The sequence below is a fragment of the Sturnus vulgaris genome, chromosome 21 (assembly GCF_052056855.1).
Source record: "Sturnus vulgaris isolate bStuVul1 chromosome 21, bStuVul1.hap1, whole genome shotgun sequence".
NCBI classification, from domain to species: Eukaryota; Metazoa; Chordata; class Aves; order Passeriformes; family Sturnidae; genus Sturnus; species Sturnus vulgaris.
In genome coordinates this window covers 10965248-10982668 of record NC_142263.1, presented here as the reverse complement: position 1 = coordinate 10982668, position 17421 = coordinate 10965248, and the positions used below count along the sequence as shown (strand labels likewise).

Below are 17421 nucleotides of genomic sequence, written 5' to 3'. Positions count from 1 at the left end.
TCTACGTCTGAGCTTAAAAGCTGTCAGCTCTTTCTGATGGGTACTGTTATGAGCTGTTCTCATTTCATTGCAGTGGTCTGTATAATCAGGTAGTTTAAAAAAAAGGTGTTTCAGAAGCAATCTGGCCTTACACACATCATTGGAAACGGATTGTGCTTGGAGAGGGGCTAATGATGCTTAATTTATACATGTATTTTTTATTGCATGGTGGTTCTCTCGAGATGCCACATAAGAGCCATGGGAAGTACCTTTTACTTCAAAAATGCTCAGTGATCAAATTTACAGTAGCAGTTTTGGATTTGGTGTTTAAAAAAATTTGCCATGATCCTTTGTGCATTGGTGTGTGGTATTCCAGCAGCTGTGGGCATTGCCACTGCAGCACTCCAAGGTCAGATACTGCAGGAATGAGGGTTCCTGCTCTTGTCTCAGTCCCTCAGTTGATTCTGGCCTGTGTGTAGTCACTTCTGTAAGATGGGACTGTCCTCCCCTTTCTGGAAAAAAATGAACCTCAGTATCTTCCAATTCAAGATGCTAGCAGTTATAACCTAAGCAGTAAACATGCACTCTTTTAATTATTTTCCTGTTCCTGTATGCTGTTACTAAAAGGATATTTTATTGCTAATGCTTTTATATTCTGGGTTATGACAGAACATAGGTTCATAGTAACTTCATTGAAACAAATTATTCCAGAGTGTGTTAATATAGTTATGTAACATTTCTTACAGTTACACAGCAGACTAGAGAAGTAGGAAATGCTGAGTTGGATCCACAGAGGTGGGGGGGAGGGGGGCTCCCAGCTACACTGACCTGGACTTTTTTCTCTCTAATATTGTTCACATGTGGCCACGTGATGTGGATTGAAGTCACTACACTAGAGTGAGTAATTGGAAGCAGTAACAAGCTCTGTATAACTGTGATGTAAGAGCTGTGTGTGCACGAGGGGGCAGAGCAAAGCTTGGCAGTTGTATTAATACTTGTGTCAAACTTGCTGGTTTTGTTGGAGGAGAAATGGGCAGAGAAAGATAGTTTCAGTCTCTCTGCTTAGGAGTCTACTCTACTTCAGAAGCGAAAGATAAGGCTTTATACCAGCTTTTTGTGCATTTGTGCAGTCTGAAGTGACTTTATATTTTTAGTTGCTTAGGGAATGAACTCTGGAAAATCTTCAGGAGCAAGGAAAGGCTAGATTGTCCTGAAAACTGATGGTGAACTGCTGAAGGCAGGTTCTGTAGCTTGAGCTGGACTTGGAACCTGCTCTGGAAAATTCAAAATAAAGTGAATACAGGAGACACTGCAACATAGATGCTTTAGGAACACAGAATCAGCTGTGTTGGAAGGGACCTTAAAGATTCTCTCATTCCAACCCCCCTGCTATGGACAGTAGACCTTCAGTAGACAATTTTCCTTAGAGCTCCATCCATCTGGCTTTGAACTCTTCCAGGGATAGAGGTATGTTTTACTATAATAGAATGCAACAACAAATGAAGTTGGCTTTTTAAAATTGACTTTAGGATGGAATGGAGAGTAATTTCTTATTCGTCACCCAAATATCCAACTGTGTGATGGAATTCCATATAGCCATCCCTATTTGTGGAGTCTAGAAAGTAAATCACAGAAGAAGAGGTCACTTGGGTTTATACTGTGTTAGGTATAATGGTGCTGGAGTTTCAGTGCTCTATTATGTGATTCTGAGATCTATATTTTTATTTAGGTTTAGGTTAACATCTATTTGTGTTCTCTATATATTTAGTAGATAATTACTCTTGTTCTCAGCTTGCTTTATTGCTTTTTTTGAATCCTAGGAAGAAATTCTTCCCTGTGAGAGTAGTGAGGCCCTGGCACAGGTTGCCCAGAGTAGCTCTGGCTGCCTCATCCCTGGAAGTGTCCAAGGCCAGGTTGGGCAGGGCTTGGAGAGTGCTGATCTGGTAGAAGGTGTCTCTGATCTAATGAAGGTGGAGGGTGTGTGTGGAATGAGATGAGCTTTAAGGTCCCTTCCAATTCAGACTATTCTATGGTAGCCACAAACATAAAATCATTTGGAGATTGCTTTCTTCTTAAGGCAAAACCAAGTCAGTGATTCCTGACATGGAACTATTTCCAAGAAGGTATGGCAGAGGCAGCCAGGGCTGTTGGCAGGAGTTCCCTAAGCAGATTTACTGATTGGGTTATATCTCCCCTTCGTAAATCTTATAGACATTTTCTACCTATGCATAGGTGGTTGCAGCTTACTGTCTGCAGAGAGATGGGTTTAAATGAAGATGGTCCTTTATATTCCTTGAAGATAGGTGTTCCCTCCTTAGTTCAGAGCTGGTCTGGGCCTCTGTTCCCAGCCTGTATCCTCAGGCTATTTCTAAAACCCAGTTTGGTTTATTTTCCTAATGTTCTAGTTTAACCAAACACTGTACAGATAGCAGAAGTAGGATGCCTCATCAGTAGTGGTCTGGATTTTTTTAACCTTTTTTTTTCTTTTCTTTACTGTAATAAGACTATGTCTCACCTTTTTTTATCAGATGATCGAGCACGTAGGTCTCCACGAAAGCTTCCCACTTCATTGAAGAAGGAAGAAAGGAAGTGGGTTCCACCTAAATTCCTGCCACACAAATATGATGTCAAACTGAAAAATGAAGATAAAGTGAGTTGTCTCCTTGAGTCCTTTCTATTATAACATGAATAGCAAGTTTAATTAATCACTGCCAGTGGTTATACAGCACATTGTAGTACTTTCTGCCAGAGTCATGGCATTGGAAGCAGGATAGTTGTCTGTGAAGCTGACCAGCCTGGCTCTCTCTATCTGTAATTAGGTTTTGTGCATGGAAGCACTTGGTACTACATACACTGAGTCACGGAGCTTTATCGTGGTTGCTGTTTAGTGCCTCATCTCTGGTCGTGCAGTTAATGAGACCAGTGAAATCATGAGTGGCAGTTGTTGCTGTTGTCCTGACTGAGCTGCTCTGAGTTGGAGGTAGCAGTGCTTTGGGAAGCTCTGGGTAGCTGCAGCACTGCTCTTGTGTTTTTTGTCTGCTCTTTGGTAATTTGACAAGCAAGGCAGCACTGACCTTGAAGAGTGCCATGTGTGGAGGTGCTCCTCTGGTCTCAGAGAAAAAAATCAAACGTGAATATGTAAAAGCTTTAAAGTCAGTAGCAAGCACAAGCTGGAGGAAGGTCAGAGGTAAAACAATGGGCTTTGGCAAGAAATCTGCATCATAAACTCATGGTTTTTACTGTTTTGACTATCTGGTTCTCCTACCAATCTCTGTGTGTCTCAGTTCTGCAAATTCTGTTTGATTTGAGTCTTTCCAAGAAAGCTTTGAACGAGTGAAGAGTTTTTGGACATGAAGCAGTCCAATGATTCTGGTTCCTTATAGCCATATGACGTGTATTTATAATGTGGTTAGAAGTTAATCATTAACAGTGGGTCTATTTGTTATCTCCAAGATCATCAGCAACGTTCCAGCAGACAGCTTAGTCCGTACAGAGCGTCCTCCCAACAAGGAGATCCTGAGGTACTTCATCCGTCACAATGCGTTACGTGCTGGCACATGTGAGAACGCCCCGTGGGTTGTGGAGGATGAGTTAGTGAAGAAATACTCTCTACCCAGTAAATTCAGTGACTTCTTGCTTGACCCACATAAGGTAAGAATTCCTAAAAGTACTTGCTTTGCTTTCCCACACATTCCTTAGGTCTTGGCAGAGACTTCAGTGTGCTGGTTGGGTTTTAGGATCACAAAATCATTAGGGTTAGAAAAGCCCCCTAAGATCATGAAGCCACTAAACCATGTCCCCAAGTGCCAATTCCACGTATCTGTTAAATCCAGAGAGAAGCAGAGCAGGGAAACATACTCTTTTGAAGGTTGACCTTTTGAGAGGTGACATGGCTTGAACATTTGAAACAGTGGTCTGCTTTGAAAATTTGAGATGCAACTCCCTTTTAGTTTTTCCAGTAGTTTGCATTACTTGTCTACAAGTAAAGATATGATTTCCTGGTGTAAGAGAAATGGGAGAGCTACAGTCTTTATGTAGTAGTATCAGATACTGGGCCCAAGACCTGGATGCATGTGACTTCATGAGGCCTGGTTCATGTACGGGCTACATTGAGTGATGGTAGATACTACAAATTTAGTACTGAATACATACATAGCATAAATGGGTTCTTCCAGCCCTTCGTGATAACAAGCCAAATACAACATTAACCAACTAAATGCCATACCGTTAAATATGCTGTTTTAAAATTCATCTTTTGGTGTAGAAAGCACCATTTTGTTCATTCAGTAAACTCACTTTTTCATAGACTCTGTCAAGTCTGTCTTCTAAAACTAGAAGATAAATATTTGTTCAGGACAAGGGGGAATGACTTCAAACTCACACAGAGTAGGTTTACATTTAATATTGGGAAAAAATTCTTTCCTGTGGGGGTGGTGAGGCCCTGGCACACATTGCCCAAAGAAGCTGTGGCTCCCTCATCCCTGAAAGTGTCTAAGTCCAGGCTGGACAGAGCTTGGAGCAGCCTCATCTAGTGGAAGGTGTCTGTGCCTGTGGTAGGGGTTGAAACAAGATGATCTTTATGGTCCCTCCCAACCCAGGCCATTCTGTGACTCTGATTATGGCTGCAGAAGCCTGTTACCCTTAATGCAGTGAGCAGTTTCATTAGAAAAAGCATTAAAACAAGGGCAAAAATAATTGACAGAGATCTAGATAACATTTATTTACCTTTCGGTATTAATACAAAATATTTTTTTCTTTAATTTTAGTATATGGCTCTCAATCCCTCAACCAAGAGGAAGAGTTCTCGGTCACCTGACAGAAAGCTTCCTAAGAAATCCAAAGCAGATGGATCTTCACTGGGCCAGCCACTGAGTCCAACCCTGTGGTGCCACGTGCATTTGGAAAAATCTATAATTGGCTCTCCGCTCAAGGTGAAAAACTCTAAGAACTCAAAATGTCCTAAAGAGGAGCTGGAGGAGGTGATGAAAATTGTGTCACCTGCTAAACTTGGTTCTAACTTTCACATTCCAAAGAGAGGCCGACTAGGAAAGGGCAACAACAAATCATTGGACAAAAAGCAAAAAGGCAAAAGGGTTCTGAATGGGCAGAAGTCGTCAGGGAAGGCAAAGTCTCCCAGAAAAGGTTTGAAGACTCCCAAGATGAAAATGAAACAAATGACTCTGCTGGACATGGCTAAAGGTACCACTAAGGTGTCCAGGGCTCCCAGGAATTCTGGAGGCACCCCTGGATCTTCCAGGAAACCCCAGAAACACCTGCCTCCTGCAGCGCTCCATCTCATTGCTTATTACAAAGAAAACAAAGACCGGGAAGACAAAAAAAGTGCTCTTTCCTGCATTATCTCCAAAACAGCTCGGCTGCTCTCCAGTGAGGACCGTGCCCGTCTCCCTGAGGATTTGCGTGGGTTGGTGCAGAAACGCTACGAGCTCCTGGAGCACAGGAAGAGATGGGCCACCATGACTGAGGAACAGCGGAAGGAGTACATGAAGAAGAAAAGGGAAAAGCTGAAAGAAAAACTGAAGGAAAGAGCAAAAGAACGGAAGGAGAAGGAGATGAAGGAAAAACTGGAAAAACAGAGGAGATTTGAGGACCAAGATCTGAAAGGGAAGATACTGCCTACTTTTAAACTGGTTGATACTCCAGAGGGACTTCCTAACACACTTTTTGGGGATGTGGCCATGGTGGTGGAGTTCCTGAGCTGTTACTCAGGGTTGTTGATGCCAGATGCTCAGTATCCCATCACAGCAGTATCCCTGATGGAAGCCCTTTGTGCAGAAAAGGGAGGCTTCCTGTACCTGAACAGAGTACTGGTCATCCTCTTGCAGACCCTGCTGCAGGATGAAATTGCTGAGGATTACGCTGAGCTGGGAATGAAACTTTCTGAAATCCCACTTACTCTGCATTCTGCATCCGAGTTGGTTCGCCTGTGCCTGCGCAAGTCAGATGTGCAAGAGGAAAGTGAGGTCTCAGATAACATAGATGAAAGTAAGGATTCAGCAGCTTTCGAGGATAATGAGGTACAGGATGAATTTTTGGAGAAACTGGAGACATCGGAGTTCTTTGAGTTGACTCCTGAAGAGAAATTGCGCATCCTCGGAGCGCTGTGTCACCGGATCCTAATGACGTACTCGGTGCAGGACCACGTGGAGGCCAAGCAGCAGGCCTCGGCTGAGCTGTGGAAAGAGCGCCTGGCTGTCCTGAAAGAGGAGAATGACAAGAAGAGGGCAGAGAAACAGAAACGAAAAGAAATGGTGGCCAAAACCAAGGAGAGTGGGAAAGAAGAGCATATGATGGGAAGAAATGAAAAGAAAAAACACGAAATGATGAAAATGGAGCACCGGGCAGAAATTGAAGCCGATGATATGATCAGTGCTGTAAAGAGCAGGCGGCTTCTTGCCATCCAAGCCAAGAAAGAGAGGGAGCAACAAGAAATACAAATGAGAGGTAAGAAAAATTGCCTAGTGAGTAGAGTGTGTGTTGTGGAATAAGTTCATGGCAAAAATAACAACAGCCTGTTTTCAGAAGCATTGTCAGGTTTTAAGGGATTTGCTCACTGGAGATTTATAATTTAGGTACTGTGGTTCCTGTGGCAGCTTAAACTTTGTAAATGTAAGAAAAAACAATACCTGCTTCTTGTTTTTTATCTGTGTGTGTCTTTTGTTCAGTACCTTTCTAATTGTGGTAGGCACAGAGAGGTTGGACAACACAGTATCTGTTTTGGGAACAGAAAACCAAAAATTTGTCTTATGTCCAAACATCATCAGATTCTTGGGTACAGAGGAGATATTTCTTGCCTAAAAGCAGTTCTTACTGCTGCTGCTGGCCCTGCTGCATGGTCAGGCTGTTGCCAGCAGCCCTTCTCTCAGATCAGGATTTGGGCAATAAATCTCAGTTTACTGTTTCTTGCTTTAAAGAATTAGTTATGGACCGGTATAAATATAAACTGTCCTCTCAAACCTCTCTAAATCACGTGTTGCAACACCAGACCTTGTCTCTGTGTGACTAATACTGTTTGAGGATTATGAATGTAAAGAGAGAACACTTTGGTATTACAATTTAGGGGTTTTATTGGTTGTAAATGTGGATGCTGGGCAGACGGAAGTGGACAGTGTAGCTCACCTGGATTATTATTTCCCTTCTGAAACAAATGAGGGATAAGCATCCCTCATGGAGCCTGGTTTTTGCACCTTAGCTGGCATGTGGGAGTATCTGTTCTGGGAGACCAAGAATCACAGAATTGTTTGGGTTGGAAGGGACCTTAAAATTGATCAAAGTCCACCCCCTCTTCATGGACAAGGACACCTTCCACTAGACCAGGTTGTTCCAAGTGTCATCCAAGCTGACCTGGCACAGGGTGCCCAGAGCAGCTGTGGCTGCCCCATCCCTGGAAGTGTCCAAGGCCAGGCTGGACAGGGCTTGGAGCAACCTGGGATAGTGGAAGGTGTCCCTGCCCATGGCACGGGTTGGAACAAGGTGATCTTTAAGGTCTCTTCCAACCCAAACCATTCCATGATTCTGTGATATGACGGTTTTTATCCATGGTTTCTTCAGCCCAGTCCATCCTTACACCTTGACTTCTTCTCATATATATATATATATATATATATATGTTTGCATTTTTTTTGAAGAATGATGGGCAGAAAGTAAACTGAAGAGTGTATGGTTGTAAAGAATGTTAACTAAAATCCCCAGTAAAACTGCTTTTTTTTTATTCCCATGGTGTAGTAAGATAAAGGACAATATTGATGTCTGGCTGTAATATAGAAAAGCTAATGCTGCTCTTTGCTGATTCTAACAGTGAGGATGGAGAAAGAAGCAGAGGAAGAAAGAATCCGCAGGCATAAAGCTGCTGCTGAGAAAACTTTCCAGGATGGAATTGCCAAAGCCAAGCTGGTGATGCGCAGGACCCCAATTGGCACTGATAGGAATCATAACAGGTGGGAAAGGAAATGGCCATGAGCTTCCATCTCTGCCCTAAGAGAGGGGCTGTGTCAGATACCACCCCCCAGGAAGGGATTGATAGGGAGGGTGTACGGAATTGTGGAGAAGGGGAAAGTATTTGTGTATATGGAGTGTAGTGGCTGGTTGTGTGCTCAGCTTTTTGGAGCCTCCCCACGGAAGTCAGGACTACTGGAGGTTCAGGTGCTGGCACTGGGTGCTCAGGAGCCTTGTTACCATCTTTCAATATTTTTTTTCCACGTTTGTTGCACAGGCATGCTCTTGGAATGGATTCTAAGCACAACTTTCCCTGTTTATCAATCAGCTGTGCTAACATAAAGATATGCATGCATTCAATTTTTAGTGAGTTGAGCACGCAGATGCTTCTCCCTTCAATGCAAATAAAAGTGTGTGTGTGTGTGTGTGTGTTTAACTAGCTAGAAAAGGAGACGGCTACCTATTAACACATTTCTTGCAGGTACTGGCTGTTTTCAGATGAGGTTCCTGGCTTGTTTATTGAAAAAGGCTGGGTACATGACAGTATAGACTACAGATTTACCCTTCCCCACCCGAAAAAGGAAGATTTGAAGAAGGACTACAGCCCTGGAGGTATGGTCTCTTGAGGGTATTTCCACTGCTCTGGCTGTTCGAATGGAGTCATGAGTGTGTAAGAACTGTCTAGTCTGATTGTTTTCGTGGGGATACTCTGATTTAAGCCTCCTTTTAACTCTAGAAGTCTGCACACAAGAGGTGCTGGTGATATTTCCCTTCTGCTGCTGCAGGTCTGGAGACTTGCCTGCAGTGTCCCATGTAAGGACCATGGAATTGAGTCTCCTCTCCTACAAGTAGTGAGGTTGATGTCACTTGGTATTATCCCTCTGGTTCACCCTGACCCTGCTGAGTTGCAGCATGCCAGACCCGTGCACAATCAGCCAGTTGTGCTGCAGCGTGAGGATGTCCATCACAGTGCTGATATCCTGCTGGTGCCAAGGCTCCCATATCAGCCTGTGGAATAGTAACAAGCAGGGCAGTCTGTTAGATACGCACGGCTTTGCTGATTGAGGTTGTTCTGGTGAACATCCCTCTTGCACTTCCTCTCAGCCTGCTCTTCACCTTTGCTGAATGTTAGGTGAGGTGCAAGGGACTTGTGCTTCCCCTGTGATTTTGCCTGGCTGACTTGGAACCTGGGTCCTGGAACCTCGCAAGTTTGAACAGGCACAAAAATCCGTCTGTACAGAAGGAAACTTAACAGTTCTGTGTGGAAATAGTTCTTGGGACAGAAGATCCCGCACTAATGTGACTCAGCTGAGTTTTAGTCGTGATCATTTCTTGCTTTTCTAACATCACATTCTGGCACTGAGTCCATCTACACCAATCCTGCGTGGGAGAGCTTATCAAGATTCAAGCCCTCACCTGGTAGGATTGTGTTAGACAAGGGACAAACTAGATACCTGTAGAAAAATGGAACGGGACAAACCTACGGTGAGATCCTTCATCCAGATGTACAGCCAACTGTGTCTTAGAGAATAACTGAGCTGGAGGTGCATCATTCCAAGCTCCTATGTTGGGTGTATTTTCCTACAAGAACTGTTTTCAAATACTGACCAGCTGTGTTCCTGATCAGCTCCTTGCTTCCAGCTGATTTAATCTCTCAGCTGCTACTGCAGCCAATGGGCAGGATTTTAGCATATTTCTTTGGACATTCAGGCCATAACAGTCAAAGGCCTGAATGAGAAAAGATTTAAATTCATGTCAGAATGTTGTCTGAGATGCTCAGAAATAAAAATTCATGCTGCTTATACTTCCTTTGGTTTTAAAAGTGCTTTGTCAGTATACAGCTAAAAAGTGAAGCTAGTTTTATGTATTTGGAATAGTAGAAAAGCTGCTTGGGAATCTACCTGAGCCTTTTCTTTTGCAGAGAAGCGGAAGAACACAGGCAGTGATGGCCGAGGGAACAAGCTGCACCGCTCCGTACCTGCCACAGACCTGCCTGCTGAGACCACCACTCCCAAGCAGGGCCAGAACTTATGGTAACACACACTTTCATGGCTGCAAAGTGCTCAGAGTATAGAGGTCAAGGAATCGAGACAGATTTCTTTTGCTAAAACCTGCTACAAACCTGTTCCTCTTTCAGTGCTGAGCAGTTGGGTTGGTTCAGCAGCTTCCCAGGCCTCTGTTGCTATTATTACTGCTCTGCTAACAGGGCAGCCAGTCCAAGAGCCAGTGAAACCATCATTCAACCTAATCACTAAAAAAAAAAATGTACAAAGCCAGTAGAAATCAAGCTATTAAAATGCTTCTTTGATGTATTGTTTTTTAAGTATTTCATTCGACCCTATTGACAGCCTGTTATCCCTTTAATGCTTCCCAATGCCAAGCAGTGTCTTCTAAGTGAGTCAAATCTACCTTTGAGCATGTTTGATTGTTACCTGCTCTGGTAACCGGCCCTATCAGTGTCCTTAAATAAATTCTCCAGTGGTGAATGTTGCCCTGTGTGGTAAGGAATGCTGAACAGTGTCCCCATGCCAGAAAACCCTGGCTAAGCATTACCTGTTAACTGCTGTTGAGTATTGTGTATTTTTAAGATAACCCCAAGGATAACTGTCAAAAAGTATGTGCTCCTGCAGCTCCCCTCTTAGCACCGTCAGTCCCACAGAGTTCCACTGCTAACACAGAGTGGGGTTGCTTGGTCTTTGATAAATAGAATTGAACTCATCTCCAAAAAATAGTTGCAAGTCAGAACTACTTTATTAAACATGTACCTGCTCCCCCACCAGGAACTGTAAAAGACACTGAAATTGTGGTTGTCTTGTTTTATCTGCACCATCAGCATTGAGTGCTGACCCTTGGTATTGCTCTGCTGCTTCTCTGTCATGGCAGCAGATCATAGGGTATCACAGAGTTCTTGTGCATTCCTTGACTGCCCCATCCTCCCATGACAAATCCCCACCCTGTTGCCAGTCTGGGCCTTTGCACATCTTGCCAAAATTCAGGCAATTGGGCTTTCCTAGGGAATGGGTCGTGCACAGGGAGTGTGATCCACAGGAAAATCCTCTGCTCTTCCTAACTGCCTCCTCTAACACCTGATCTTTACTGAACAGAGATGGCAAGATATGTTCCAGGAGAAGGACCAATTCTATAAGAAAAACAGTAGCTTAAATTTACAGAGCATGTTACTAACACTGAGGGTAGCATAGAGCTAAATTGAATGAGTTAACACAGAATTCCTTCAACTTGTGACTCCAGGCTGAACTCGGAAAAGCACAGTATTTCATCTGCTCATTCAGGTTAGCAACTCGCAACAAGATTCTGAGGGAGATCAGTGTGGTGACAGGGGCAGGAGTGCTGTATGGAGTAACCAGTCAAAGCCTGGGAGGATCAGCTCTTGGAACCAGGTCCTGGATATACTCAGTGCTGAATTACACTCTGTTGCTAAGAGCTGCTTTGTATGGAGTGACCATAATGTATTCTCCTTTTATAAAAGAAAGCAACAAAAAGAATTAAGAAGCTTCTTTAAAAAAATGCCTAAAGTGGCAGCCATAAGCCCAAAACACTTTCAAAGAGATTTGCCTTAGAGTTTCCATACTAAATGATTAGAGCAAGTGCTGCCTCTTAACTCTGGGGAAAAAAGGGGTTGAGGAACTTGGAAACAAGACTGAAGCAGCAATAACAAAACATTTTGAGTTCACATCAGGATAAGGAAGCTGCTGAAAGTAAGAAAGTCTACTTAAAATCTGTGGTGAATCTCAGTGAAATTAATTAAAAGAATGATAAAGTGAAGTACAGGCTAAGGTCAAAACAATTTTCTTTTCCTTTTGGGGAACAATCCTGCTTTACAAAATCTTGTTACAGGGTCTGCCTTTGGAGAAGAGGGAAGCTATTTGCATGAGAGAATAATTGGCTAAGAAATACTAAATAAATAATGGAAATACTCTAAACTTTTATGTTCAGCAGGGAGACGGAGAGTAATGCTAGAGGAAACTGGGGAAGTCTCCTAAAGAGTTTTTCTTTGATAGAGAAAAGAGGGACTGGGAAATAAAATTAGCAAATGGCTGTTTTGAAATAGAGAGGAAAGTGCTGCAGCTGAGATACACAACTGGCTGCTACCAACTGCTGTGGCTCTGTGAATTGCACCCGTTCAAAGCACCAGGGGCCAAACTGCTAAGAGAGGAGTTAATTGGGAAGTAGGGAAGCGCAAAGGTAATTGTCCTGGCACACAGAGGAGTCCTCAAACCAGCAGATGCTGCAGTCTGGAGGGGTAGGTTGAAGAACTGTCACTGCATACCTGCTCTGCCTTTTGGCCACTCAGACATCAGACACTGAGCTGTGTGGGGGGAGGTTTGGCCTGGCTGTTGTGCCATAGTGTCCTTAATTTCTGTCCTTTCTTGTCCCTGCTAGGAAGGACTTTTAAGTGCTGACAGTCACAGCACTTGCTGGTTTTTGACAAGGTGCTCGTGCCTGTGTGCACTGTTCTGCCAGGCAGGGGCAGCAGTGCAGGTGGAAGATCTGAGCCAGGTGTGGGCCTTGAGCAGGGGCACAGAGGCAGCTTCTCAAAGGACACATAACCCTTTCTAATTGAGTGTCTCTCCCTGACTGATAGGGCACCCAAAGCCATGCCTGCAGCTAAGCAATAAAGTCTCTCAGCTGAAAGGCTTTTCCTTAAGGATCTGAAACTCCTTAGAGTCTGCTTGCTAAGTACCTGTCTGACACCTGCCACCATTGACATGTAAGCATCCACAGAAAGCCAAGTGACAGGCTGGGAGCTGTTACTTCAGGGCTTTAGCCAGGAACTAGAACTTCCCTCTTAGGAAATCCACATTCATATTCCTGTATTTTCATCTGGGGCCATTGCCATTGGTCTCAAGGATTTCTCGGAGCATAAATGGTTATGGAAGAGTCTCCTCCTTGGGTGCTTTTTGCACACTGTCCTTGGACATCATGAGGAGCCCCGAGCCCACACTGCAGTCCTTGGATATCTCTGTGTCCCGTTGTTTGGATACAAGGATGTGTCCAGCTATAACTCATAATTTTGACATGTGCATAGGAAATTTCATTTATTTGTGTTCTGCTTTAAGTCCTGCTGTTTGTCTCTTTTCCTAGTGGTATGTGGGATTGAGTGGCCTCAGAGTACCTACAGAGCATTTTTAGCTTTACCCTTTTATACTTTAGAGCATTGAGGCTTTGAAATTAAACACCAGATTTACTCTGAATAGTTGTATTTTACAGTCCTGCCCCTTTTTGCCTTGAGGATGGGAGCTGGTAGGGCACTGATAAAGGGAGAAATAGATTTATACTTCTATCAAGAATTACATAAACAATATCTCATAGAAGTAGTTCTGTTGTCAATACTTTGTCCCCAAAAAGAAGATGGTCCAGTGTTCTGTCCTAAAAGTTCAGCATCATAAACACTTGGTTACTTCTGTCTTCTCCAAACAGATGGACCACTCCCTCTCTTCACCTTGTGCTCCTCTCGCACAGGTGTTAATCCTTATTTAAAATCTCCTTGTTCTGGGCACGTAGGCTCCAAAGAAGTCTCTGTCCATATCATAGTGCTTGTGAGCTGTGTACTTGCTGGTCTTTCCAGCAAGAACCATGGGGGAGCCACAGCCTTGGCAGGATATTAACATGCAGGAGACTTCTTGCTCATCTAGGTCAGAAAGGAGTTGAATTTTGGAAACACTGGCATCTCTGCAGAGTAACTGCCATTGTTCTTCATCTATTAGGAATTCAGCATGGTATGGCGGGTCCCCTCAGCAGACAATTTGAGTTAACCATGAATGGGTGCTGACAGACTCCATTCTCACGCCTATGCTCTACAGATGGAGTTCCCCTGTTTCCACCAACCCTCCAGAGCAGGTACTGGTCCTGGGCTCCTCTAGATGTTGTCCTCTCGATTTTGTTGTTCCTTAGTCCAGGTTTTAGACCTTCCTGCGTTCCTTCTGGCCTATAGCCTGAGAGCAGGTAGGAATATTCAGCCTGAGTGAATACTGGGAGCTCCTTTTGACTTGCTTGTGCCATTTGTGCCTTCTGTTCTGGTTGCTGGTCAGTCCGTTGGCTTGTGCTGCCGGAAATGTCAGGAGAGAACCTAGGCTGTTCTTTAGGAATGCAGAAAGTCCTTACACCAGTCAGGATTTCCCCCTTGTAGATCAGTTTGAAGACCCCCACTTGGTTTTGACTTTCCCAAAGGGATCTTTCCCATCCCTCTGGAGTGTGTGATTAACCTATGCTAGGCCACATTAAGGGCATCAACTGTCTTACCATCCCTCTCTGCAACACTCCCTTTTGCCTTCCCCATTTGAAATACCAGCCTGTCGTACCACATCCATGCTCCCAGCCTGGAGGTGGTTGAGCTCCAGGTGGATGTGCAGGTAGTTCTACAGGTAGGGGGTGCCTGGAGCTAGTTTGGGAAGCAGGAGCTGTGGCTGCACAGAGTAGCAAGGGGTCACTAATCAAACTAACATGGTGTCTCCAATATTTTTGTGTTTTGCAGATTAGGCTTAGGTTCAGTCTTGAGTTCAGGCTTAAGTAGATCAGTTCCCTGTCCCAGAAAGCAGTTCTTACTCTCAGAGTGAACTGGGAAGTTTTAATTACCTGTTGCAGATGCTCTTCCTTCCCTGTCCCATGTCCTTTTCAGCAGGAACAAAGTTGTACCAGGGCTTAACTCTGGCTTTCTTAAAAGGGTGGGAGCTGGTTTCTGCAGCTGCCCAGTAGCCTGTGTTGTCTTCCCCCAGAAATACTGGAGAATCGAAACCCTACATGGCGACTGTTTCCAGTACCCTTTCCTTTTTACAGTGTGACAGAAGAGTGCAGTGAATTCCCCCCTTTGATTTGTCTCCATGGGAGAAAGCAGGGAAAGCTCAGGTGTGGTCATCTTGAATATTTTTCTAGTTGGTTTCCATGGTGTATCACCAGCAATGTCTGATGTTGTTATATCACGACCTGGGCAACCCATCTCACGGTGTCTGGGAAATACTCCTGTGCTGGGTAACTGTAGGGCAAATGGTTTGGAGTGTGGTTTATGCCATTCCCAGATGGTGACAGATTCTAGTGGGTGAAGGATATCTGAAGCTGCTCTGTCCTGTTCCACAAGGAGAGGTGCAGAGAGTGTGGTGCCCAAAGGTTTTGATCTCAGGGTGCAGAGTGAGGATGCTCCACAGGGTCAGAGGTACTGAAGCAGATGACTGGCTAAAAACCATCCTCCTTCCATTGTTATACAATCAATCTTATGTTCTGTTAGAGTAATGAATTTCCTAGCTGAATGTGAATTGTGAGGCCATTGCCCTAGTAGGACCATACATATTCATAGAATTATGAAGTATTTTGAGGTATAGTATTTAGTAAGTATTTCTACCAGAAAAATAAGCATTGTGGAGACTGGTATTCCAAGAGGAGTCACAACACTATCTTTCTCTAGTTGTTGCGTGGTTCATCTGGGCTTGTGCCCAAGAAAGATTAGATCTCGAATCTTTTGGTAAGGATCACAGAGTGGTCCTTTGCAGTTGTTTCCAAATAAGGTTGATTCTCCTATTTCCTGTATTCACTTTTCTAATGAGCAGTCCTCTAATAGAAGATATGGAATTAGTCATATTTTCTGTAAATTACCTCTGAAGCTCGAGTTGAATTCAGATCCCATCAGATGAAGAGGGTCCATGGTTTCCTGGAATAGAGTTGGAAAGAAAAGAAGGAAAGCGCAGAATTTCAGGCTGTCTTAAAACTAATTTAAATGTACGACCCAGCATGCAAACAGGATTGTACTCTGGAATTGTAGAAAGAATATCTGATTTACAGAACTCTGTAGAAGTACTCCCCTTTTAGATTGGACTAACTGCTGATGGCCATCGCTGTCTTCAAGGATTCCTGAGCAGGAGGGTTTCAAGCTGATAGATATGGTTTTCAGATTCTATACTTGAGCTTTCAAGTTTGGGCAAACTTAGAGAGGAGGCCTTATGCACTTGCAGAGACAGAGCCTGCATAGGCACAGAGCTCCAGCAGCAGCAGTTGTGGGATCAGCCAGGACACCCCCTTTTTAATCTGGGGACTTCTGGTTAATGAAAGAAAATGTGGTAAAATTGCCATGCTGTCAGTGTGTTAGTCTTTTGTGGTACATCTGACACAACATTCAGATCACTTTAACTGCAGAGTAGTGAATGGAATCCCTCGGGTAGACAACTGAATTCAAATGCCAACATTTTAATAAACTTAATGGGGGAAATACTTTTATTAACCAGTTCTGTGTTTATTTTGATTGTTTTTCTTACCCTGGAATTTGCTAAATTTGAGGATCTTGAAAAGAAGCCAACCTGAGTCAGAATTCTTCTACCAGCATTCCTGGAAGTGTTTCACCTTGCTCCGTGGGGTCATGATATAGGTTACCTTTTAGTCCTACCTACTGATCCTTGGGAACTATTTAGAAGAAGAAATTGTATTGTCACAGAGATACCCTGGGTGATCTAGGTGCATTTTTCTATCTTTCAGGTTTCTCTGTGACAGTCAGAAGGATTTGGATGAGCTGCTGGATTGCCTGCACCCCCAAGGAGTAAGGGAGAGCCAGCTCAAGGAGCGCTTGGAGAAAAAGTGAGCCTGCTCTTTGTTTTAGTATGTATGCCTTCTCCAAGTCAGAGCATGTCCTTGGCACAGCAATCCTTGCCATTCCTGGGGCAGCTTCCCATGCTGGACTTTGATCGTTCCTGTATGGAAGAGGGGAGGACATTCAGGTGGAGTAATATCTGGTTTTCTTGGGCAGATTCTTGATAAATAACACTCTGAACAGTGAGGAAGTTCTGTCAGTTTTTAAATTGCTCCTTGAAACCAGGAACAAAGGCAGTGCTGGTTGCTCTGAGCCAGAACTGCCACGTGCTTTCATGTGTCTTTCAAAGAACGTTCTGCACTGGTGGAGCTCATAGCTCTCAATGGAGACCATTGTCCCAGAGCCTGCCCAGCTCCCAGGGGAAGTGCTCTGCCTGTACTCAAAGGTTGAGTTTGATTTTCCAGGTATCAGGACATCACACATTCCATCCATTTGGCTCGGAAACAGAACTTGGGCCTCAAATCTTGTGATGGCAACCAGGAACTGCTGAACTACCTCCGGAGTGATCTGATTGAAGTTGCAACGCGGCTGCAGAAGGGAGGCCTGGGATATGTTGATGTGACACCAGAATATGAAGCAAAAGTGAGTGAACAGGCAAAGTACTGAACAAGACAAGTGTGAGATGATACTTTCCGTGGAAGGTCTTAAGTCTTATGTTCTCTTCAGAGAAGAGGAGCAGGAAATCCGTTTTCTTGTTTGTCCTTTAAACAATTATTTCAAGATTATACAGCTGATGGCTTGAGGTGTAGGTGGGTCATAATGTTGGAGCTGAGTGTCCTGTTCAATTGTCTTGTTCCCATATTTTCATGACAGACTTCTTTATGGAGCAGAACTCCATAGCTGATTTTTATCTTCTATATTAAAGCGAGCATGTCTTGTTGACACTAGCAATATGCTGA

General features: G+C 43.9%; 1 protein-coding gene across 1 annotated transcript in view; it reads left to right on the top strand.

The window, feature by feature from the left end:
- Positions 1-17421, top strand: part of BAZ1B (bromodomain adjacent to zinc finger domain 1B) — a 43189-nt gene that overhangs the window by 10538 nt on the left and 15230 nt on the right. Inside the window, exons 5-12 of the mRNA XM_014881485.2 lie at positions 2508-2629; positions 3433-3630; positions 4746-6441; positions 7796-7934; positions 8414-8544; positions 9854-9965; positions 16411-16509; positions 16927-17104. Coding sequence (XP_014736971.1) covers positions 2508-2629; positions 3433-3630; positions 4746-6441; positions 7796-7934; positions 8414-8544; positions 9854-9965; positions 16411-16509; positions 16927-17104 — 2675 coding nt within the window. The remainder of the gene's footprint in view (positions 1-2507; positions 2630-3432; positions 3631-4745; positions 6442-7795; positions 7935-8413; positions 8545-9853; positions 9966-16410; positions 16510-16926; positions 17105-17421) is intronic.